General features: G+C 40.0%; 1 protein-coding gene across 2 annotated transcripts; it reads left to right on the plus strand.

The window, feature by feature from the left end:
• Nucleotides 1-1,051: 1,051 nt before the first annotated feature.
• On the plus strand, nt 1,052-24,676 carry LOC144650950 (uncharacterized). 2 transcript variants are annotated; one of them, XM_078510793.1, is made up of 20 exons: nt 1,052-1,375; nt 4,082-4,169; nt 5,968-6,088; nt 6,223-6,325; nt 6,824-6,940; nt 9,291-9,407; nt 10,568-10,728; nt 11,964-12,228; nt 12,629-12,754; nt 13,243-13,434; nt 14,257-14,606; nt 15,258-17,661; nt 18,126-18,858; nt 18,937-19,730; nt 20,130-20,252; nt 20,429-20,554; nt 20,811-21,003; nt 21,789-22,063; nt 22,628-22,805; nt 23,792-24,676. In XM_078510793.1, the coding sequence occupies exons 2-20, from the start codon at nt 4,085-4,087 to the stop codon at nt 24,022-24,024; spliced, it is 6,696 nt and encodes a 2,231-aa protein (XP_078366919.1). In that variant the 5' UTR covers nt 1,052-1,375; nt 4,082-4,084; the 3' UTR covers nt 24,025-24,676. The 2 variants fall into 2 exon arrangements, with proteins under 2 accessions (XP_078366919.1, XP_078366918.1); XM_078510792.1 differs by having other exon boundaries at nt 18,126-19,730.
• The last annotated feature ends 582 nt before the right edge of the window (nt 24,677-25,258 follow it).

Genomic DNA, 25,258 nt, shown 5'->3' on the forward strand with positions numbered 1-25,258 from the left:
TTTTAACAACATTCTGTTTTATATAGTGGAAAATTCCTCTTTTGGAATGACTTCTACTTTAAGGTAGCTCCCTCCATAGCCAACTACTGCTTACTTAGTATTTTTAAAATTATTAACACATTTGTAATATTTGACATTTATTACATCACTATTATTATAAGATTATAAGATTAAAAGTGATAACACAAGCTTATTTCAAATATTTGCAATTCACACATTAAAAGTGGCTATATTTTAAATATATATATTATAATTTGGTACCAGAAGTTGACCATATATTCGTATAAAAATAAATAGTTTATACAGTATGAGCTTCAGAAGCTTTGAAGTCAGTTGGGTCAGCCGGTAGCAGATGTATAACGACTATATATTCCTGTTCATCTTTGCTTTTCCAACTTGGTAGTTTCTATAAGATAATTATTCAAAAACTCTGATATTCCTCTGAAAACTGCTCTTTTAAATGAGCAGCAAATAAAATAAAAATTTCGACACTCGATCGCGATCCATTCTGAATTTCTGGCATCCTTGAAGTTCATCTTGATTGCGATAGAGTTCCCGAAATTTAATTTGCAACGTAGCGTTCTTGTATTTTCCATTTGTCCATATATCCATTAAATCTCTGTTGCCAATGTCACTGTTCTCAGCTTGCAGTTTGGATCTCTGTGTTTTCATCAGTAATAACAACAGTCCTGTCGCGTTTCGCGTGTGCCCAAATCGCGTGAAGTCCAATGAATCCCATGGCATAACACAAAATCACGACATTCCTCTTTCCCTTAGCATTGGAAGGATTGAAATACTGCAGCAAGAACGAAGATCGGGCCAGTATTCCCTTCACGCCTTTGCCCTCCATAAACGTTTCTCGAATCTTGAACTAGAAACGATAAAACGACGCTAAAACGTGTTGTAATGTACGCAAATTTACCCGTATTTGATTTTTCCGCTTTGCGATTGCGAAATGCAATATTTCGTCAGGCGCAAAAGCTCGGTTACCAAGGAGTACTCTACCCTACCCCGGACAGAATATTTTTGACCCAAACAACAAAGCGGTTTGCATACCGCTTGGTTGTTCGGATCGCTTCGTGTGTAATTAGTGTTGTTTTAAGAGTTTTTGGACATATTTCAAGTCATCACTTTCTGACAGCTTGTATGAATCGTCTTTTGTAATGCGTCAGGCGCTGGTAAACGCCTTTGATCTCTCTGAATTTCGAGCAAGGATCGCAAAATCGCCGAATTTCGAAACTCTGGAACTCTGCGTGCCAAACTAGCAGTGCTGAAGCTTGTTTGTGCTCAAATCCGATCATGTTTTACCTCAAAACTAATCAGCGGGAAGGTCTTGACATGGAAGGAAGGAACATCGCATTTTGAGATTTAGGCGGTAAGTCACGTCATTCAAAGATACATGTGAGCTTGCATGTAAAGGTGAATCTTCTACCGTTTGACATGAATGGTAGCGCTGTGCTCTCTTCTGAGAATTTTATTCGGACTAGAAGGTAATACATGCCAAATATACGCCAAATATCATTACCTGTCCATAAGCAAATTATTTTCATTGAACGCTTATATCAGCAAACTATAATCACTCGCATATCTAAGATGAAAGCTCGAAAATATTCCAGTAGCTGAAATGTTACATGTTATAAACGCTTTACCTCACAGAAATTTATCATTTAACCGGTGATCTAGAAATTATCTAGAGAATGTTTGATCATCCATTTTGTATTATCCAATTCATCCTATTCATGTAATTATTGAATTTGTTATAGTAAATATCATTTAGCTTGTTATTGAGTCAAACAAATTTGCACTTTAATTCACTGTGTCAAAGATCTTTTCTGTGTATGATGTTTTAGCTAGGACGTGCTTTGTTAGGCATTGCGGTAGGTCGTCACGGTATCTAATGAGAGCAGAGTTTCAAAATGCTGATAAAACATGTCTAATTGCTCCGTAATGTTATACCAGTCTCCTCATTAAGTGACGAATGAATGTTTTTTTTTCGTAAATTGAGGAAGATTAGCATGTATATGCTAGCAATTGTAAGCTATTTTATAGCTGGTTTGTACGTTACGCATGATCTAGTAAATTTAATTTTTTAATTAAGATTAATTTTATAGTGGTGCATTATTTTTTTCTTCCCTGAAAGTTGCTGTAGACATCTTTCAGTATAAGCAGACAGACAGTGTTTTGGGTTATGCTCTTTTATCAGGAAAAACAGACCACTTGTTTTTAATTTTTTGATCTCAGACAAAAATGATCTCAAAAATGTCAGAACGTTACTGTATCTTTACATACAGGGGGTCAAATGACTGTTTGATAATGTGAAATGTTTATGCCGAGTGTGGGACAAAGAAAAATTCTGAGTCCCCCACAGTAAACGAACCCATGAAATGCCCAGGCTGCATTTATTTTCAAACATGGCTGGTGGACTGCATTATCTGACTTGTGCAGTTTATTTTAACATGGGATCTCTAAGCAATCGTTTAAATTAATACTTTTGACAGCCATGTATTTTGACATTATATACATGTTTATGCCTACAGCTTTATTGTATATGTTTAAATTCCTACAGGCTTATTTACAACTCCACCTTGGAGACCCAGCATTTACGCCATGTATGAAATTTCGCGAATCACAGACATCTCTTTTTGCATTTCGCACATACATGTACAGAAGTGGTTGTATTTGCAGACTACTTCGGGATCTCTTTTTAATAGCAAGGCTGTATTCTTTTTTCAAAATGGTACAAATAATCTTGGCTGCCTTTCAAACCACAACATGGCCACCTGTTGTGACATGCTCAGTTGGACTATACTGCTGTGCATTCAAAGCGAATTCTTTAAATTTAATTATCCAGGAGCAGTAATTTATTTTTTGATCATTAGATACCACTGAATGTGTACATCATAAAAGTTGTCTGCTGTGACTATTTTATCAAGATAAAGTGAGTTTATCAAGTGCATGCTACTTCAGTCAGGCTATAATGTGCTCAAAACAAACTCTAGTGAGCATACACAATGTACATGATGCTTCAACTCTCCCACTAAGTTTTTAGTAAACAAGTAATGTTTACTGAAAATATGGCCACGGTGTGATGTACAGAAACATTCAACTTGGTAGAGTTCCCCCAATATATACAGTGTAGGTGATTTGTTGTAAACACTGAACATGAACAGCCACATGTTGGTTAATTTGGAGAACATGAGCAGTGTACGTACACTGTACTTCATCCCAGCACTTTTAAGTACTGGAATGTAGTACAGTGTATGTACACTGCAGTACATGTACGTGAATCAACTTTTTTGTTATTATTTTGAATTTAAGATGTTAAATTATTATTATTAGAGTGAAAATGTCTTGGTACATCAGGCAGTACTATCCGTAATACATGTAGCTTTTCAACTGTTAGCCAACAAGCAGACTCTCCACAGAGAGCCTGCTTGCTGGCTATTCAACTATTCAACTGTGGGACACTGCATTTCAACTGTTAGCCATTGAGCAGCCTCTCCACAGAGAGCCTGCTTGCCGGCTATTCAACCGTGGGTACATATGTATGGTATGTGGGACGCATGTCACTTATCAACCTAGTAAATGGCCCAGCTCACCACGAGTCTCTGGTAGCTCAGTTGGTTAGAGCGCCCAACCGGTATCTGGGAGGCCATGGGTTCGATTCCCGTCAGGGACTCAGATTTTTTTCTTTGTCCCATGCTCGTGCCATGTTGAATATTTCATCTTCATTATTTATTACCGAGCTTAAAATTTACCATCTTTATTATTTACTTAAATGAAGATGAACTTTGGCAATTTAAATTTTCATTTTATTGGTTTGGAATTTTTTTATTAAGTTTTAATGTCTCATAATGACAGTTGAATTATAAATTGCATATTTAGGAAGAAAAAATAAACGTTTCAAAAATTCCGGACCAAAAACAATTTTAGGTTAGGTAATAAGCATGCATGTACATGATATATAAGTTACTTATCTGGAAACAAGCACCCGTTTTTTGGTGGGGTCATGCTGTAATTAAAGTTAAGTGTCGCAGATTCTTAAAAATATATAATATATATTTTTATTTTGTGACTGTAGGTGATGGGTTCAAGGTCAAAGGTTAAAGAGAAGAGACTGTATATGCCTGAAGATGGCCTTATTTTATCAGAGATTGCTGTTCTTTCAGGTAATTAACTAATTGAACATTTCAAACATGAGAGACAGTGCTTCATCACAACATTTACAAACACCAAGAACAGAGTTAAAATATTACAACAACATTCATTGGGGTGTTTTTGGTGAAAATCGAGGTGTTCATCATATCATCGCACATCATGTACAAGTGTTTCGTGCCCACCATGAGTGCATGAAATATAATCCTCAACATTTGACAGTATTATAAGTTTGCAGAGCTCGAGAGCTACTGTACAGTAATTCCATTTACTTACCTACAAGTATTGACCACAAACTGTCCAAGAAAGACGGTAATTGATGAGTTTTAAGAATGAAATTCATTTGGTAGAAACCAAACTTAAAACTTCTGCTCGCCCTAATCACTTGAAAGCATGATCCCACTGCAAGTGCATGTTATCAATGATTATTTCAGACACATGCAAGTAAATCTTGAGTTTCAGTAGCCTGAATTTCAGATTATTCTTTCTGGTATGACTCGTGTAAATTAAGGAAAAAGGCGAATTTAATTCTGATCTTATGTAAGTCTAAATTGCTTAAAGCATGGTGAATAAATTGATGTTTGTTTATCACTGTGTAATACTGACCGCGTTTTGGATTTTGATATAGCCAAAACAACTCATATCATGTAGTCGAAACAAAGTAAGATGGCGATATTGACAAATTAAAGAGATTTGGGAGCCATCTACTGGAGATAAACTTGTTGCATAAAGAGAGTTTCGTAATCAGTTCGACAAATTTTTCATCAAAGTGCAAAATGAGAAAGAAACAATTGGCCATCTTACTCGTGAATACTTGTGGTATTTTCTTGCTCGTAAAAGTATCAATATTTTAAAGTTATACAGTACCGCTCAAATGTAAGTTACCACTGTCTCGCGAGAAACGAGACGCGTCTCGTGAGAGACGAGACTCCGTCTCGAGAGAAACGAGACGCGTCTCGCGAGACGAGTCTCGTTTCTCGCGAGTGCACTGCAAGTACAAAGTTTTTGCCTTCTGTTGCATTTGTTCAACTGTCAAGTGAGACTTCACCGACATTGAGCTCTTTGTTGATACATTTAATTTCAGTTTCATCGATTTGGCAACGCACTACAGACAGAAATCTTTGATACAATATGAATACGGCCTCTTGCGAGTAATATATTCCATACTGAACGCTTCACTGACTCTCGCGAGAGACGAGAAGTGTCTCGAGAGAAACGAGATTCGTCTCGCGAGAAACGAGACGCGTCTCGCGAGAAACGAGACGAGTGGTGGTAACTTACATTTGAGCGGTACTGTAGGCCATTGTCGACACTGCAAACAGTATAGGAGCTGCCAAACTTGAAAAAGCAATGACCGGTACTCTCTTGTAGGTTTATGTTTTTTAATTTACATAATTTTCCATAAATTAGCATCAGTTAACGAAAATTAACGGCACCTTTTCCAAATGTTCCCGCAGATAAGCCGCACCCCTGCTTTCGAGCGAAAATTTTTGGAAAAAAGGTGCGGCTTATCTCCGGGTTTTTTTTTACGGTAAGTTAAAACATCCTATTTATTCAAACATTCGGACAACTATATGTACAAGACTCGGGGCAACATAACTTCAGTTTTGAGGCGAGGTGACCTGGATTGGGGCGACATAACTTGGGGCAACTGTGCAATGGGGCGACATGACCTGCTACCAGCACAGCAATGGCACCAGCTAGCTATGAGTTGTAGCATGGTTCTTAGACTAAAATATCTAAAAGCATTCATGACTTATTATAGTGCAGCTAGGTTATTTGGAAATTGCTTTTTTGTTTTTTTCTCTACAGGTGGTTGTGATTTACAAGGACACCCGTTAGTGACGCTGCCGTCCCAGCGTTACCCTGATCTTGTCCAGTTGAACCAAGCTGATGTAATTAGGCTGCTGAAATACCTTGCTTTTCTTTCCAGGTTTGGCAATTAAATATACATGTATGTGTCATGTTATTTGAGCTTAAACTGACTAACAGTTGACATGATAGAGGAAAAACAGTCTGAATGCTGTGACTCTATCCCATGCTTACAAGATAACTTTTGTGTTTTAGGTCATGGTATAAAGAGGCTGGCATCTCATTTCTTCTTGACTTTCGCAACTCCAGGGCAGCTGACATTGTTTCTCATGTTGTGGGTTTGATTCAAATGTTTCAGGTTTGTGACATCTTGACATACATGTACATGTAATCATGTCAATGTCTTCATTATTGGTAATGTCTCTTTTTTTAAAAAAAAAATACTTAAAGGAGTTGTGTCACAGATTAGACATTGGAAAATGGCAACCAAATTGGGTGAAATATAAAAAAACACTAAGAACAGTGAAAGAACATTTAAATAACATTGCAAATACAAAAGAAGATAGACAACAATTGAAGAAAATTAAATTGGATTGTGATATGGGTTTTGTTTTGGAAATACTGTTAGACTGAACAGTTTTCAAAGTTAGTCTCAGTTGTTTGTAGCTTTAAATTCTAATGCCCTGGAGAAATTCTTGGTTAAAATAAAGCTGATTAATTTGTCATTTAGATCCATAGAAGTATGGTTTGCCAGTACACTGTATGTTTCTTTTCATTGGTGATACATTGGTGTATCTCATTGAAAAAAAAATACTTAAAGAGCCTTTATTTTTTCATTTTTGTTTTGTAAAATAAGAATGAAAGCAGATCAATCCAAAGCTTGTACATCATTTCACCTGAGTACAAACAAGTGAAGAAGCATTTGGCCAAAGAGATTCACTCCAGACAGGAAAAAGGACAGCTCAATTTCCAGGTTAAACAATTATTGCATAGCAAGTCTGTATTTACGTTTATGTCCTCTATGAAAGATTCATCCCAAGAAATTGTCACTTGTTGTAAACTTTTTTCTTTCTTTATGAGGTCTACCAAACAAATTCTACACAGATCTACACCAACATTTCCAAATTCCAATTCCCCCTTGATAGAGGACCCACGTGAAAAACCAGCTAGAGCTGATATGGCTTCCTCTCTAAATATAGCATTTTTTAATAATTTTTACATGCGCTAACTAGGCCAGATCCATGGAGAGTCTCTTGTTAACCTTAGTACTCCATTAATTATTTATCCAATCATACCTAGATTAGGAAAGTGCATCTAAAATTGTACATATTACAGCAAGGCGCCCAAATGTGTAACCACTTTTAATTTATTCACATTCTTTCGTGCAGATTTAATCCAATCAAAAGCCGTGGATAGCTTGCAGTTGACTTCTGATTGGATTAAATCTGCACGGAAGAATGTGAATAAATTAAAAGTGGTCACACATTTGGGCGCCTTGTTGTAATTGGTTTAATGTCACTTTTAATTTTGCAATAAAAGTTAACGCTAGTAAAGAACGACATTTCGACCGTTCAACGGTCATTTTCAAGTTCGGTGTTAGAATAAAATTACACGTGTAAATATAGTAAAAGCGCTAAAAATATGTACCTAATTGTTACTTATTTTCGCGGGAACTTAATTTCGCGAAAATGGAACGGGCATATTTCGCGGGACTTGATTTTCGCGATTTGGCCAAAAAAGGTAATTAACATAATAAAATAAGTTTTCGCTGGTCTTTAATTTCGCGATTTTTTGGAAATCGCGAAAGTCGCGAAATTAAAGTCCCGGGAAAATTAGTAACAATAAGTTACATACAAACAAGACAATAAAAATAAAAAGAAAAAAATGGCTAAAAAAAACTTTGTGCAAATGGCATGCTTAGCTGTAAAAATATAATTAAAAGCGTATGACGGGAATAAGAACATTGAAATACCTGAAAATTTAACTAAACATGTCAAATAATTTTGCGCAAAGCGAGTGGCTCTGTTTGTTGAGCTTTGGCTCCAGAAGTCTTATATCACTCACTACTCAGAACAGTACTTAATCGAACTGGGAGGATGGGAGCTTTTCCATCAAGAATGTGAACGACTTAAAGAGACCTTTGCTAGTTAACAATATCCAGAATCCCTCGTAGAAACCACTATCCGACAATAAGTCGAGGCGAAAGTTGTAACGGGGAATGCGTGTCCTCAACAGCAGCAGGCCTCTATAGTCACAGGAAGTTCCTATTAGAGTCGTTTTGCTGGACAAGGACCAAAAAGCAGCAAACTCATTACGCAGACAACTAAATGATCTCAGCCAAAAGATAAACACCGAGATCCGTCCTGTTTTCACCAGCAGAAAGATCAAAGACCCAATTAAAGTGAAGGAACAGAAGCCGCCCATCGTAAGCCAACAAAGCGCTGTGTATTTAATATTTTAAGTGTGATCTGTGCGATGCAGATTATGTCGGCTATTCGTGCCGACACGTACACCAGCGCATCGGAGAACACAAAGGATCGGCCGTCGGACGTCACATTAAAGAACAACATGGAAAGGAGCTATAATCATTGACAAAAGCCGTTGGCCCACCCGCCCCCATCCTCCTGTTTAAATGTTGGATAGTACAATGTGCCCAAACTCCCCATGTAGTGCGTTTCAGTTTGTGAGCAAAAGTAAGCAGCAATTGAAGGCATTATTTTTTTGCATGCTGCCCAACATTGCAAAGGGGGAGAGGGGAAATTACTTAACTTTTTCGTGTTCTAAGTAAGAAAAACAGCAACTGCGCCGAGGTTTTGTCAATGATTGTAGATAATATCGAAAAGAATTTTAAGATTTTAATTGCTTGACTGTTTATTTTTTTTTAGATGCTTTTGATATGACGTCTGAAGCCAAAGCTTAACAAACAGAGCGACTCGCTTCGCGCAAAATCATTTGTTTAGTTATATTTTTTTAATGTTCTTATTCCCGTCGTCTTCTTTATACGCTTTTTAATTATATTTTTACAGCTTTACATGTCATTTGCACAAAGTTATTTTTAGCCATTTTTAGCCATTTTTTTTTCTTATTGTGTATTTTTTGTATGTACATATTTTTAGCGCTTTTGCTATATTTACACATGTAATTTTATTCTAACACCGAACTTGACGTTCTTTATTTTACTAGCGTTAACGTTTATAGCAAAATCGACGTCCAAGAACTTGTTGATTCGAATCTTATAATTTTGGGTCAGAAATGGGTGAGTTCGTGTTACACATTCAGGCAATGAATTGAAGCTAGTACTGACTGTGTGGATTTATTTTTAGACTGTTCTGGTAAAAGGCACCTCCGATCTCTTAACCTACATAGAAGCCAGTCAGCTGACTCCTTCATTTGGTGGAACACTCCCTTATGATCATAAAGCATGGATCAGGTTGCAAAAGGTACCTTAATTTACCTTAATATTCTTACTAATTTTCGCGAAAATTCAAGAACCGAATTTTGCAAGTATTAATTTTCGCGATTGCAAGAAAAATTAGAGTGAAGTGTATTAAATTTTGCGATTTTGTCAGTGTTTCGTGGATAAGTAGTCTAAACACTAAGGAACTGCTAGAAATATACAAAGGTCTGGCTCAATGTAACAACAAGGAGTCTGCAAACAGAGACTGTACTAAAGAGGTTTTGGCCGATTTACAAGCTCGAAACAGTTATCAGAGAAAGGGTGCTTGTCAAAAACAAGACGGAAAGATATATTTGAAGGTAGATAGTTGCAGTTCCAAGCATTTAATATTTTTGCTGTTTTGATTTATAATATGGTAGGTATTAATTTTCGCCTGTACAAATTTCGCACTATGTTTCTTTCGCGCATACTAAATTCCGCGATTACATTGAAATCGCGAAAATTAGTAAGAATAAGGTATGTTACAACATGTAGATCTGGGTTCAAGCACTGGCGATGGTTGTGTTTTGTTAAAAGTGTGGCAAGAAACCTAACTCTCACAGTGCCTCTATCCACCATTGAGTATGTTAAAGGTAAATGTGACAGTACCGCTCAAATGTAAGTTTCCACCTCTCATCTCGTTAATCTAAAGACGGGTCTCGTTTATCTGGAGAGTCACTGAAATTTTTCACAAAACTGAAATTTTTCACGAAAAAGATTTTTCACGAGAAGCTGGCGTACAATGTTTTGTATCAAAGATTTCTGTTTACAGTTCGTTTATTTACATAAAGAATGCATATATCTTATTAGATATTTAAGTGTGTAGAATCGCTGTATATATACGTAGGTTGCGAAGATTCGTCCGAAGTCGTGTAAAGCAGTGCATAAATACAGTTTTTTTTTAATCTGCAAAATGTGTTTGGTTGACAATTTGCTGAATAATTAATCAATTATCCTGCTCAATCTTGCGGAATATCATCTGATTTTAGCCAACTCGGCCTACGACTTCGTCGGCTAAGTATCAGGCGATATTCCGCACGATTTCACAGGTTATTTGTACTCTACGAAACAGAGTTGGATAATAAAAGTGTATAGTTGATGCTTTCCCTTACTGGTATATCCAAAGTTAAACCATCTCTGATATGTATTTTTTAATTAATTTAGAAACTGGAAGAATTCTATTTTACCTCTGACTACGTCACCAGCCACCTTCCCAAAGCTGTGGAGCAAATGAAGTCGCTAAAAAGAATGCAAACAAAGAATGACTCATCAGGTTCTGATCTGGTCCTTCAGAGAACAGAGACAAAAAGGGTGCAGATTAAACGGTAATGGATTGATGAAATGGCTAAATGAATGTTTTGTTGATAAACTGTAGTCACTGTTAGTCAATGTTTAATTTACAGCGTTTTGAGGATAAGGTACCACGGTAGTATACCGTATTTACTCGAATAGGCGCCGCCCCCGAATAAGCGCCTCGCTTTGAATAAGCGCCGCATTTGGGACAAAAAAAGTTAATAAGCGCCGCCCCCGAATAAGCGCTGCAGTCCCGTTGCGGCGCTTATTCGAGGAATTTTGTTTAACTTAAAACAACGCTACAAGTCCTACAAAGCAACTCTAAAACAAACTTGGACATTTCTTTCCATCAAAAGTGATTGTTTAACCGCTCGCACATTAGTTTTTCTATCCAACATTCTTACAATACGTAGTTCTGTAAATGTTGTGAGGGCCGCGGACTTTGCCAGGACAGCTAGCACCACTTCTCTCTTCAGCAAGAGACGAATACTGACAATCAAAAGACGCTATTTTCAATTCCTGTAAAAGGTCAGATTCTTTGTGGCGTTCAAATTTTAAATAAGCGCCGCCCTCGAATAAGCGCCGCACTTGAGGCGCGTAAAATTAAATAAGCGCGTATCCACCCTTTAAACTCCTCCCCCTCTTCCCTTATCGCACCACACCCCAGGCACCTTTCTATGCATGGTATTAATTAACAAACTTAGCCTCCCATGCAGTCATTTTTAGGGGTGAGGAGTGAAACACGATCGCTCCTATAAAGGACTACATGGGAGGCTATAACAAACTCATCCTCAGAGACCCAGGAATAGTAAGGGGGGCGAAACGAAGGAATAAACCAGTCAGAAATCGTAGCGGCAAAAGTTTTCAAGAACGGCGGAAAGAGCCCCTGGGCAACGAGTCTCTCCAGACCATTTTCAAACGGCCCTGTCAATGCTGGCTCCCGATTGGGCAGAAAAAATCCTTTGTGTTATTCTGCTGAATCGGCGAGCAGTAACTTGGGAATCGCTTTCGTGTGTTCTTACACGGCACCTACTGTGTTGGCCATACTTTTCTGGTTCGTTTACCAAAGCTCTGCATGCGAGGGAAATTTCCATTTAGTTTACATCAGAGAGCTGGAAAAAGTCAAGGAATCAATTTTGATGTCAGAAACAAATATATTTCAAGACCGACGAGGAAATTTTCGAGGTATCGTAAATACTGATTTGTTTATCGATAGCTTATTACAGAAAGTGAAAACATTTTCCGTTTTTCTTTTTGCAAATCTCAGTGACCTATCCCTTGATGCTGCTCTCGAGGAGGGAAACCATTTAAATGAGCTGTCACTCAGACCGGAACATGACAGGACATTTTCAATAATGTCCAAGAAACCAGTGTACGCACCTATGATGGAAACAATCAAACCATACCGCGACAAACTCATCCAAGCTAAGAGACAACTTGACGAGGCCTGGAAAGGAGAAATGACATCACAACCAGTTGTAACTAGTTCCCAACCCGACGACGTCCATGAATTGAGAGAAAACCTGAGTCGGGTGAGTGTAGAAAGTAACATTTGGTACATTCTCCTCCCCATAGCCCTTTCGTTTCGGCACGAGAAAACAAAGGGCTCTGGGGACATAAGATTTTTGAATTAATTCAAATTTTTTTGAACAAAGAATTCCTAAACGAAAGTCAAAAAGTAACGACTCTCTCATACATTCTTTTGAAACATCATGACTGCATACACGAGGACTGGAAGTCCTAGAATCTAGGACTGGAAATCCTGTGTCTCCAGAGCCCGGCTAAGAGAAACAAAAGGGCTATGGGGACGAGAATGCATTTGGTTAAGTTACACGAATTTTTTTTTTTTTAAAAAGCGTTTTTTAAGCGAGTAAGGGAAAATGAGATTTCGACTAAAACAGTTAATAATTACATGTCTTTGTATCATTGCAGTTGGTGAAGTGGATTCGTGGAGATGCAGAAGATCAGTTAGACAAATTCTCCAAAGGTGCTAATTCCCTTCGATCAGCCAATCAAAGCAAAGCAAAGTTTGACGGCGAGTTTTATCCACTAGCGAAGGTATAGCAATATTTGTACGTCAATTATGTTTACTCTGTTGTATAAGTTTTTGCATGGGGTATTGGCTAACAAAATTCAGATAGTAAGAAAAATAACATAAAATTAGTTTGTTTGGCTCTTATTAGACACTTATTTTTAGTATTTTTTCGACCCTGCAAGTGGTTTATTGCATTAAACCATAGAAATTCGTGGGTAACTTTTTAAGGAAGTGTCTGCAATTTTCACGTGGCTATGACCAAACACAGCGCGAAGTGAAAATCTTGGGCTTTACAATGGCAGGTAAGCTACATGTATGTGCAAACTACTGTACTGCAGATTTTAGCAAAACAACAACTACTACTACTGCGACAACAACAACAACAACAAAAACAATCCCCTCCTTTTCCAAAACAAACAGGAATACAAACAAGAACTGCGAAAAACTCTTGTTTCCACACGCCATGTTCTCTGCTGCCTGTATTCAACCTATTTCCGGTTACACTTTGCAGGAAGTAATAACCCAGGGCAGAGAGTTAGCCGAACGGGCCAACGAAATGAGCACAAAAACTCTGCGAGACAAAAGACCGCTTCAAACTGCTTCTAAAGTTCTGTTGACAGACCTAACAAACTTCAGCAGTAAAGTGGAGCACATAAAGAGGTGGCTGGAAGATGCTGTCAACTTTTACAATCTTTTGAAGAAGGTAAAGTTCGACAAAAGCCGAGGTTGAACTTGTTTAGACAGTGTTGCCTTATTTTGGCATGATTGGCTTCCGTTATGATACCAAAGAGGCAGATGTCTGGATTAAGTGCTTTTCTGATCTTCATAACCGTAAAGGAGGTTTGGAAACCTGGTCTTAATTACCATAGATTTTTATGATTGATTTTTCCGTTTACTCCATAGTTTTTGTTTTTATTGAGAAGATACATCAAACACTCGAGACAGTGTTTCATCGGCTATCCAAACACCTCGAATTTCATCAAAAATACTCCGCTGCGCGTCGTATTTTCAACTCTCTTCTCGGTGTTTGGATATCCCGATTAAACACTGTCTCTCGTGTTTGTTATTTACCTCAAATACCCAAATTAAGATATGTGAAAACGGAATCTTATTCCGTACGGCCTTTTGTTTTGCAACACGTAACGCTTTTTGGTTTTGGTTTCACGACTCTCAAATGACTCAATAAATTGTTGAGTTTGTACGCAAACTAGTTTACTCCTAGTCTGAACACGCTTTTTTTGGTTCACTTATTTCTGAGCAGTTCTGTACGCATTGAAGGAGCAATGTCGCGATATTTTAAGTCATTTTTCTGATTACGTCCAATTTGTAGGAAATTTCAAAATCATAGTTTCCTAAGGTAGAAAAACTCCAACGGAGTAATAAAAACGCGAAAATAACCAATGATGGTTTCAACTGACGAAGATTAAGACGGATTACGAATAACAAACTTTTCAAGACGCGTTGTACGTGACGAAGCTTCTTTAACCACGAATTAATTTATTTCTTGTGGCGTTGATTTCTGCAGGCGGAGACGTGGTACAGCAAAGCGGCAGAGTTCTGGCCTTCAAATGCGACGTCAAACAGCTCCATGTTTTCTCCCGCTTCTCAACGCGACTTACAGCAATACGAAAACAGATTATCAAGATTTCTTGTCAAGTTCCCACCCCTCTCCCCCAAGGAGCTTCTCTACTTGGAAGCATTCCTGGATAAAGTCCCGGATACTCAGCAGAGGAACCAGGCCAAGTTGCTGACGCACCGTTGCAAAGAACTGGAGAAAATTATACGAGCCCGCGAGACTCATTTGGTTGAATTCGGAAGAGGAAGAGAAAGAGCTGGGGACAAGAGGTCAGCGGATGGCCCTGGAAGAACGACAAGGTTTGAAAATTTTTATCGCCTGTTCCGAACTGGTTCGAGGATAACGTCACCAAATTGAGATGTTTATATTGTTTTACTTTGTGTGATGTAAGACTGTTTAAAACATTTTTTGTTCGAGAAACCTTGAATAATGTTTCGACCGGCGTGCGCTATGGTAAATTACTTGGCAGTTTTTTAGTGTCGTTCGACTAGTTGAAACTTGATGAACGGAACACGTCTCTATATTTTTTTTATCAAAAACTGTCACCATTTCTAGATGTCCAATCAGACTGACTCAATCCGAGCCAAACTTTTTGTGTGACATTGCAAATGGTGTCATGACGACTCCGAAATGTCGTTCGATTTTATCTTTTTTTTTTTCATTTGCTTAAGTATATCTAGGCTGCGATGCAGGCTTTTGTGATGGGCGAGCGTTGGATAATTTTGTTCGCGTATTTACTCTGTAGGGTGCTTTTAAATCTCTCTCCAAGCCTCTCTTGAGTTCAAATAAAAGATGGCGCTTGCCCGATCATAATGAGCTCGCTCGCTAAAATACGCCTGAATTGCAGGCTAATGTATATCTAAACCTTCGCTTATAAAGGTTTTAAATTTCTTCTTTTGAATAGCTGTTTGCTACCAGAATTAGACCTCTCTACTGTTTTTACATTTCAGGAAGTCTCCCAGTCAAGCTGAAGCTGACCATCAGTACAGTAGAATCAAGGACTCTCCTGCGAGAATAACCAATAATGATGTATCACGCTACACAAAGCCACGTGACCGCTCTGTATCACAAGAAAATCTCATTCTCCCGACACCCCCTACGAGCCGACCTGCCTCGGCAATAAACGGTACCGCGAGGGACTCGGAACAAAAGCAGTACAGCGGCTCGCAACGCAGGCCTATGACTGAAACACTAGATTCGTACCAGTCCTACTCTAAAAGTGGAAAAAGATTTGCGGAAGAGGACTTCTTGAGCCAGACTTGTCCACCCGGGGAACCTGGAAGATACTTCAGGCAGAGCAACGGTAGGGAACCAAAAGAGAGCTTGGATACACGGTCAGGAAACAAGCAGCCGCACGCGCGACAGGCACAAAATGAGGATGTGCTCTCGACATCATCGGCAGACACTCAAGTAGTTGTAAAAAAAGTTGCTCCTAAAAAACCTGAGCGAAAGAAGCTCAAGAAAGCGCAAGATACGTCGAGTAACATGGATCACTTGATTCAGGAGCAGATCAAGCTTGAAAGAGAACTCAGACAACTTCAGGCGATTAGAGAACGTCTTGTTCCACCTCTTGATTTGCGAGATCTGAATGCAAACCACGTGAACGGCTCTATAACGAACGGTGAGCATTATCCTAGCGATAGAAGGCTGGCAGACCCATCTGCAAGTCAAAATGGTCAGAATAGGCGATTGCCCAGTTCAAAAGATCACAAAATGTCTACTTCAGGTCATTTGATTTCCGGTCCTGCACACTCGACTGCTAGACCGGAACTAACATCGGACGATTCAGTGGACCGTGAAGTGGCGGGGTTACTAAGCGAGGTGGCACTGCTGAGGGATAGTGAAGACGATACGTCACCGTTAAAATATGATTATTATTCCACAGAATCTCCAAATATTTCACGCTCAAACGAAACTCACTCTTCACCTGGAATGATTGTCAACGGTTATCACAACGGAGTGCATCAGCCTAATGTTACAAACGGGTACATGCAGCAAAATTATTCTACTCCTCCTCAAATTAATCCGCAGTTTATTTCTACGCAAATAACTCAGCCAGCGCCCCCAGTTGTGTCAGAAACGGACAAGGTACAGCAGTTTTGCTTGTTAAAAAAGCAGGAAATATACTGGATGAGTCAGATAAGGAGTCGGCGTCATATTCTCGAACAGAAACTCGATGCTCTTGTTAGACAAGATGTAGAGGAACAGTATTTTTACTCGCAAGAGGAGCTCAGTAGAATCGAGAAAGCCATCGCGGATTTGTTCCAATCTTTATCCCCTCAAGAAGTTCAGTGGTTGATGAAAAACGGCATGGCACCCTCCAAGCCGGAGTATATTCGCTCGCCATACAATTTGCACGCATTGCAGACCAGTAATCATGTGAGTCCGTCAGTTTCCTACTATCAGTTCGACCAGCAGTTTCTCCCTCGACAGCAGCAACAGCAGGTGCGATATCCGGTAGCACCAGGTCTCTCTGTAAACGGTATGAATGTACCACAGAGGCTTGGGTACCAACAAACAAATTCTCAGCCCCATTATACTGCAAATTTCTCTCCTTCGTATGCGCCAGGCGCTGGAAATGTATTTCCTGGATTTCAAGATACAAGTACAAACAGAGGAAATGTTCCTCATCACTTTCAAGACACTACAAATGCGTCTACACCGTCATTTACAAAACCTCCTTCTACTGATAAGGAAACGCAGACATTTAATGGAGTTCGTATTCAAAATGGAGACATCCCTGTTCAGAGACTGGACTATCACGAAAACACACTGCAAAGCGCTAATCTACAGAGAGATCCGAGGGAGCTGGGCACAAGAACACGTGACAAGGACCAACGCGTTGACAACAACCGCTTGGCCAGACAACTTCCGGAGCCTGGTAATAATGAGCTCAGAATCGAGGCTGATCAGTCTCAAGTCGCCCCAGTGGACAATGCAAGCTTAGAACGAGAAGAAGCGGCATCTGTCAGTCAAGCGGTTGCTAAGCAACAGGAAGAGAGACCCAGAGGCCAGCTTGAACGGGAAGGATCAAATAAAGAGGAGTCTCATTCTAATGTACACAACAGACAAAAACCCGCCACTGTTAAACAACCGAGTTTTGACGATCACGAAGTCGTGAGACTTAAGGAGAAACTAGAACATGAACAAAGAGAATTACAGGCAAGTCTTGAGAGAGAGCAGAAAAGGTTTATGGAGGAGCAGCGTCGGCTGAAAGAAGAAGAAGAAAGACAGAATGAATTTATCAGACGGCAAAAGGAGGCCGAGCTAGAGAACCAACAGCGCATGCGTGAAAATTTAGCCGCTAAAGCAAAGGAGGCTGAGATGCGCGAACAGGAATGGTCAGCGGACGAGGTGAGACATTAGTCGCAATTTGAAACAATTTATTGGAAGATAAAATGTAATATAACACTTTCAGGTCGAACGAAAGCTTGGAAAAATAGTTTAGTATCACTCTCAAGAAACAGCAGAGGTCGTGAAAAAGAGAATTGTGTAACACTGTTTATATTTATAAAAGAAATGTTTGTTTTTATCTAGTCATACAAGCATTGCGCAAGCGTAAGCTCATACAGGGACTTGACTAAAAAAACGCAAGGATCAAAGTATGTATATCGTTGTACATGTGCTTATGCCTGCGTTGATATAGCGTGCAGCAGTAATAAATTTTTCCATAGAGCATCCGAGCGGATGTGTTTGGAAGGTCATGGATTAACAGACTCAAAGTTAACTCCTGATGGAACAACATTGATAATTTGTTTCCAGGGGCTTGTGCTACTGACTAATTCTAACGAATTTCTTTCCATCGTGTTCGCTTTTAGGAACCTGACGCAAATAAGAATGAGCTTGTGGAAATTCGCGAGAAGCGATTATCATATTTCCGATCTCAGACAAACTCTGAGGCCCTTGATGAGATTAGCGGGGCTGAAGAAACATTAAGCACAGAACCACAGAATGAAGAACTTCAGGATTTTGATGACGATATCGAAACATGTGACGAAGACCCGCCTCAACATGCAGAGATTGTGTCGAATGAAAGAGAAAATGGCCTGGAACGAGAGAGCCCTGAATCTGACCAATTAAGCCTGGGTCGGAATTCGTCTCCGACTGAAAGTCAACTCGAGGACATAGACATTGAACAGTGTGATTTTGTGAGCGAAGAAAGCAAAATATCGCCAGAGGATGAGCTTATAGAGCTGCTTAAGTCCGGAGCTATTGATATGTCATCGCCTGAATATTCCAGAGATAGTATTGATGTGGCTGAAGAAGATCAGCAAGAATCTTCAGTAATGGATCTGCAGAGCTTGCCAGAGGAAGACAAGGGGTATAATTCTGTCGAATTAGACGCCATTGCTGATAACAAAACTGAAGCGAAATCTGATGCTGAGTCAGACAGCTCCGATGATGTTATCGAGAGATTTGATGCTAGCTTGAATGAGGAAGAGCAAAGGCAAAATTTCACGGACAATGTCGGTGTTGATTTAGAAGCACAAAGAAGCTTTGAACGCATAGAGCAAGAGGCCGAAATGAATAAAGAAGGAGCATCTTTGGAAGGTGATGAACTAGAAGCACAAAGAAGCTTTGGAAGTGAAGAGCAAGAGGCCGAAATAAATGAAGGAGGAGCTTTTGAAGATGATGAACTAGGAGACACTGCGCTTTCTGAAACCAGTGCAAATATCGAAAAACTTGTTGCGAGGCTGGGGGAGATTGAGAACGAGCTGAGTGAAAGTGAAGAGGAGGGATTGGGAACCAGGGAGGCGACGAGAAAATCTTCTGACGAAGAGTTCGAGGAAATTGAAAGATTGTTGTATGAAGAAAAAGCGCGCATTGAAGCCGAGGAAAAGAGTAAGCAGTTAGCTGATAAGCCTGTCAATGATTCTGATGAGGAGTTTGAAAGGCTCGAGAAAGCACTGTACGAACACAAAGCTCAAGGCGAAGCTGTAGAGGACAAGACGAAAGAGTCGCCTGAGGAATTTGTGAAAAGTGCTTCGGACGATGAGTTCGAGCAACTCGAAAGGATGGCATACGACGAAAAGGCTGCAGATCAAGTTCAACCAGAAGATGTCGTGAAGACTGGGGAGACACTTGAATCTCAAAAGAGCCCCATCGAGAACCAAAAAGAAGATTCTAAACCATTCTTCTCTCGGCCAAATTTACCCGTTTCTTCAAGGAAGACTGAGGAAGAGGACGACCTTCTTGATATTATTGGCTCTAGTGACTCGGAAATCTCGGACATCTCAGATAGCTCAGAAGATTTAGAAGAGGTACAGAAACTCATTCTGGCACAGGCGCCGTCGGAAGACCGAGAGACACTGGGTTCTGACGAGGAGGAGAAAGCCCCTGTGATGTGGAGTGTGTCAGTTCGCACCAGTGCCCCCGCGCCACCTGTGGCCGCTCCTGTGATGAGTGAACACAACGTGGTCTTTGTAAGTACAAGAACGAGGGAGCAAAAGAACGAGCAAACGAGTGAGGGTGGGAGGGAGGGAGAGAGCGAACGAACGAACGAACGAACGAACGAACAAACTAACTATTTAACTAACGAGCGAACGACCAAGCTAGAGATCGAAAGAGTGAGTGAGCGAACGAAAGAACGAACGAGCGAACGAATAAGCGAGCGAGAGAACGAACGAACGACCAAGCGAGCGAACGAACGACCGAGCGAGCAATAGAACGAAAGAGCGAGCGAACAAAGAACGAAAAATGAACGAACGGAAGATCAAACGAACGCACGATTGAACGAACGATCAACCCAGCGATTGAACGATTAATGAATTGAAATGACGTAGCGATAGATATTCTTCTAATAAGACATAATTTATTTGCAGGAGCGTAGTGGAGGAGTTGTTGCAGTAATCGATAATGGCTCGGGCTTCTGTAAAGCGGGTTTCTCCAATGAAACACAGCCACGAGTAGTTTTTCCTGCAGTCGTCGGTAAACCGCGCCACCAGGTGAGTTGTGAAGTCATAAAAACTTTCTAGATAACACATCTTGAAAAATTGAGACAAAATATTTCGTTCGTTTCGTTTCCTCATTCGTAGCCGTTTTTATACATTACAAAAAGAAAACAATAATTTACACTTACATAGCCCCTTTAACCAGTCTTTGTGATGTTCATATTACCCAGGAGGCCATGATGCACGAGTACAAGGATCAATACATCGGCGATGATGCACAGGGCATGCGCGGTGTGTTAACTCTCAAGTACCCGCTGGAACATGGGATTGTTCTCAACTGGGATGACATGGAATCGGTATGTTGATGTAACCTGTTAAACTGGTTTATTCAGTCCTCCTCGCAGGGGAGTGTGGGTGCTCGCTTTGGCTGAGGAAAGTTTAAGAATTGGTTTATGCTTAGCGTGCGTGCGTTACTTATCTCAAGATTTTTACTGATCCAGGTGTTCAAAAGATCCGGCACTCTTCATTGGGTTGTCGTTTTGGACTTGCCTATATTAGAGTTTTTAAGCAGCTATACTCATTCACTACTCTTTCTTGTCTCTTATTGTGTAGATCTGGACTTACACATACGACCAGTTGCGTATTCAGTCCCAGGACTACCCTGCCCTGCTGACAGAGGCGCCCATGAACCCGAAGTACAACAGAGAGCGCATGCTACAGATCATGTTTGAGACGTTTGAGGTTCCTTGTCTGTACATAGCTGTTCAAGCTGTTATGGCTTTGTATTCTACAGGACGAACCACAGGTAAAACGTGATCGAGATATTAACTCTCCTTACTGATACGATACATTTCGTTTAATGTTTGTTCAAAGAATTTAGTGGTAGATCACGGTAGCGTGCTTATATTGATAATTTTCTAATAACATGGCTGCTTGATAATGGCTTGATTTTGTAGTGAGAAGCTGGATGTTAATCACAATTAAGTGATAAATCGTCAGAATACGTTTTCTAGAGAAGCCGTACTGTAAATTGCCAACACTTGCTCATGGCAAGTGAACATTTCATTATTAACATTTATTCACCGAGCTCAAAATTTATCATCTTCATTATTTGTTACACCGATAAACTATATTTCTTTTTTTTTTTGGTTTATCGGTGTAACAAATAATGAAGATGATAAATTTGAAGCTCGGGGAATAAGTGTTAAAGATGAAATGTTTACTTGTCATGAGGGTGGGACAAAGTCCCGGACGGGAATCGAACCCATGGCCTCCCAGATACCGGTTAGTAGTAAGTACTTAGTAAAACGGTTTTTAGAAGCTCCGATCGCTAGTATCTCCGGGACCAAAGATAGGTTCTCCGAGACCAGAGTTGGCGCTCTAAACACTGAGCTTCGAGAGAGTCATGGTGAGCTGGGCCATTTACGAGGTTCATGTGTGACACGCGTCCTGCACACTGCTAAGTTCAGCAATATCTGTGTTGCTCGGAGACCTTCGGGAATTTCAAACTCAAGCACCGTTGATAAAAAGTGCGTTGGAAATTGCCCATTGTAAGCCTTCTGAAAGAACCAATCTTCTCTCATCACTTAGGCACCGTTTTCGACTGTGGTGACGGTGTCAGTCACACTGTCCCGGTGTATGAGGGCTACTGGCTCCCTCACGCTACCCAGAGAATGGACCTGGCTGGAAGGGACCTTACCAAGTACATGATGAGGATCCTTATGGAAAGGGGCTACTCATTTACGACCACAGCCGAGATGGAGATTATACGGGACATCAAGGAGAAGCTGTCGTATGTGGCACTTGATTTTGACCGCGAAATGCGGGAGTCTGAGACCAGTGTCAAGTGTGAGGAGTTATATATGGTATGTAACAGGCTTTTGTCGGTTTTCTTTAGTTTAGTAGCAAATCTACAGTAGTTGTCATTAGAACTGTTCGTTTTTCCAGGGTCCAGAATAAAGTCCATGCATTTCTGTGTTTTTCTTTTTAACGAATGACATTTATACACTTGCTTTGAAACAAACTAAGCGTGTGTGCATTAAGCCCGGGCCAAACGAGGATGAGAGTTGATGAGAGTTCAAACTTTCACTTTTGTTTGGCATGGAACTCTCATCGACTATCGTGCGCTCTCATCGACTTTGAACGTGTTCAAGTCAGTAAGAGTTCGACGGACTCTCGTTCTCGTTTGGCCCGAGTTGATGATATTCGATGAGAGTTTAAGAAAACTCTCATGAGAGTCAGCTCTCATCCTCGTTTGACCCGGGCTTCAACACGACTTGCAATAATATGTGTTCTGTAGTTCTTCTGTAAAAAAATAAAACAAAGTGCGGTTGGCGCCTTGGCTGGGATCTAAAGTGAAATGATCGAAAGCTGTATCACTTATTCTGAGATGAACGGTTGACGTTAAACTGCTTAATCTATTTTTCCAGCTCCCAGACGGTCAGTCCATACGCGTGGCAAATGAGCGATTCCGCTGCCCAGAGGTTTTATTCAATCCCAGCATGCTTGGTATGGACATTGTTGGAATACACGAGTCCATCTACAACTGCATCAGAAAATGCGACGTGGATATCAGGAAGGACTTGCTTGAAAACATCTTGTTATCAGGTGAGATTGAGGTGCAATAAAGGAATAACCTACAACTGTAGACAGAAGCAGTTGGAACGCTTACCCTCAGAAGATGAAAATGCGGATACTTGACGCTTAAACTTTCTCAATGGCGCATGTAAACCTTTTTAGAGGTCCCCTCCCCCCTTTCAATGTTGAACCCATTGTGGCTAAGGATTGTCTGTGCAATACGTTCGGGAGCTCAACATTGAGAAGGGGAGGGGGGGGGGGGAGAAGGAATAAATTTGGAAATCGTGCCAACACTTTTGACGAGGGTTGTGGTTTGACTTACTGTTGTCTCTTCTCGGGTGCGAGTTTGTGTACAACCAAGATAGACAGCTAAGATTCCAGCTGAAAAATTCCAAACTCATAACGTACATTGTAAAGATCCATCTGATCGGTTGTTTTTCTCGTTTAGCCAATCAGACTGCACGGATCTCTGTTGAGCGACGTCATCACTATGGTGTTTTATTGGGTCGAATCTGAGCCGTTAAATAGGTGGGGGAGAATTGTCGAGCAAGTGAAGACAGACATTGGAAGTGTTGATTTTTTTTTCAAAAAGTGTTTAAAAAAAGTAAAATAACAAATAGGAATTTGTAGTGGCATATCTACAGTCTCTTCATCGTCTGTTTGTGGACTAACAGCGAAGTAATGCCACCTCGCTTATTACTGTTTTGGCTAAATTTTGATGGGTTTTTCGCTTCGAGCTGTGAATTGTTCCTTGCACTATTTTGGGTCTTTAAGAGCTTCCCCCGGGTTATGACAAGGCGGGGTGGAGGGGCTTCATTTGGCATTGTAAAATAAAAATGTATGTACCATACAAAGTGAATTTGAGTTGAAACTGAGCTTGGAGGGCATACTGGAATCCGAATGGGGTTAGGGGCTTGATAGAGGCAGGTGACTAAATTGAGGGAAAACAGTACTCTGGCGGTTTACTCCAGGGACAAAGTTCTGTATCGATCTGACGTACATTTGAATGTTTGCAGGTGGAAGTACAATGCTGCCAGGACTGGGTGAACGCCTTCACAAGGAAATAACAACCCTTGTCAATCCACGTGACCCCGGCCGGGTCAGGGTCATTAGCCCGGATGACCGGAAGCACGCTGTATGGAGCGGAAGTGCTGTGCTCGCTGGGCTATCGACGTTTCCACAGATGTGCATTTCCATGCAGGAATATGACGAAATGGGACCAGAAATTGTTCACAGAAAATGCTATTAGTGCAACTTTTAACAGATATTTTTAAAATTTAGATAACGTTCACTACCGAAACAGTAAGGTAACATTTATATCCATAGTTTAGAGTTAATATTTGCATATGTATATTTTATTCAAGAGCTAGACAATGCAGTTTTATTCAAGAGTAGCTAGAGTAGAATATATTACCTTTTTCTATATAAAAATAATAAGCAAAGTAACTTTTTCCAAATTGATTTAGAAGGCCGAAGATTACCAAAATTTCCAAAGTCGACCCGTAAAATTTCCTCGTAAAATTAAGATTTATTATCACCACTATTGAATCACATCAACTGATTTCGGCAAATTTCTAAAAAGCACCATTTTAATCCTAAATTTTAAGCGGCCTCATTCGATTAGGCCTGTTAGCTGACTATAAGTCTGGACTTGTAGAATAACGTGACCTGGAGTGATGGAGTAAGATTTGCATCCACATCACTCGAAAAATAAACTATATGGAGAATTATTGGAGAAAGGCAGAGCGATTTCTCCAGCTTTTTATATTGCGGTTCCGCTTTAGTTGTTTAGAAACGACTGGGAGAAAAGCTTTAAGAAAATATTTTTACTCGTCGTCTTGTCATTCAACGAAGATAAGTGTAGCCTGTTCTCTGTTTAGAAAATAGCACTCCAGTCGACCAATCAAGGATTGTTGATATGTAAAGAAACAAGGTCAAGGCTCAGTTTATCTTGATTATCTTGGCCGTTAGCTAAAGTTTTATCTTTTATTTAATTTTTTTTATGCCTCCCGAAGTATTACATACCCCACATATAAAAACCGCTTTTGTTGGAGGAACAAGTGCGGAGTTTCCGCATAATTGACGCTGTTCGCGGGAAAAAATATAGACAAATGTATGGGAAATGAAAAACGTAACTGAACGCTTTCTAGCCCAGCTACATCCTTCAAACTTGGCAAATAAAAACTTTTGCCTCCTAGTGTCTTAACTTTACAATTCATAAGTTGTCCAGAATTCAATTTTTGTTAAAAATATTTGCCGTCGGATTCCCATACAAACACTGTAATTTCTACCCGCTTTGCCTACTCGTCAAGATGGCGTCGAAAACCTTGATAAGGCCTATTAATATAGAGATTCAGTAAATTTTCGAAGCGTTACTAAAATTTTTTCTCAAGTTCGTAAATCATCATGGTTTTGTAAGTAACATGAAGATATATTTGACGGTGAAGTATTGCTACTGAAAATGTGCTTGTTCCTTTATCGAC

Source organism: Oculina patagonica, chromosome 4 (assembly GCF_052425735.1).
Source record: "Oculina patagonica isolate OP01 chromosome 4, crgOcupat, whole genome shotgun sequence".
Taxonomy (NCBI): Eukaryota; Metazoa; Cnidaria; class Anthozoa; order Scleractinia; family Oculinidae; genus Oculina; species Oculina patagonica.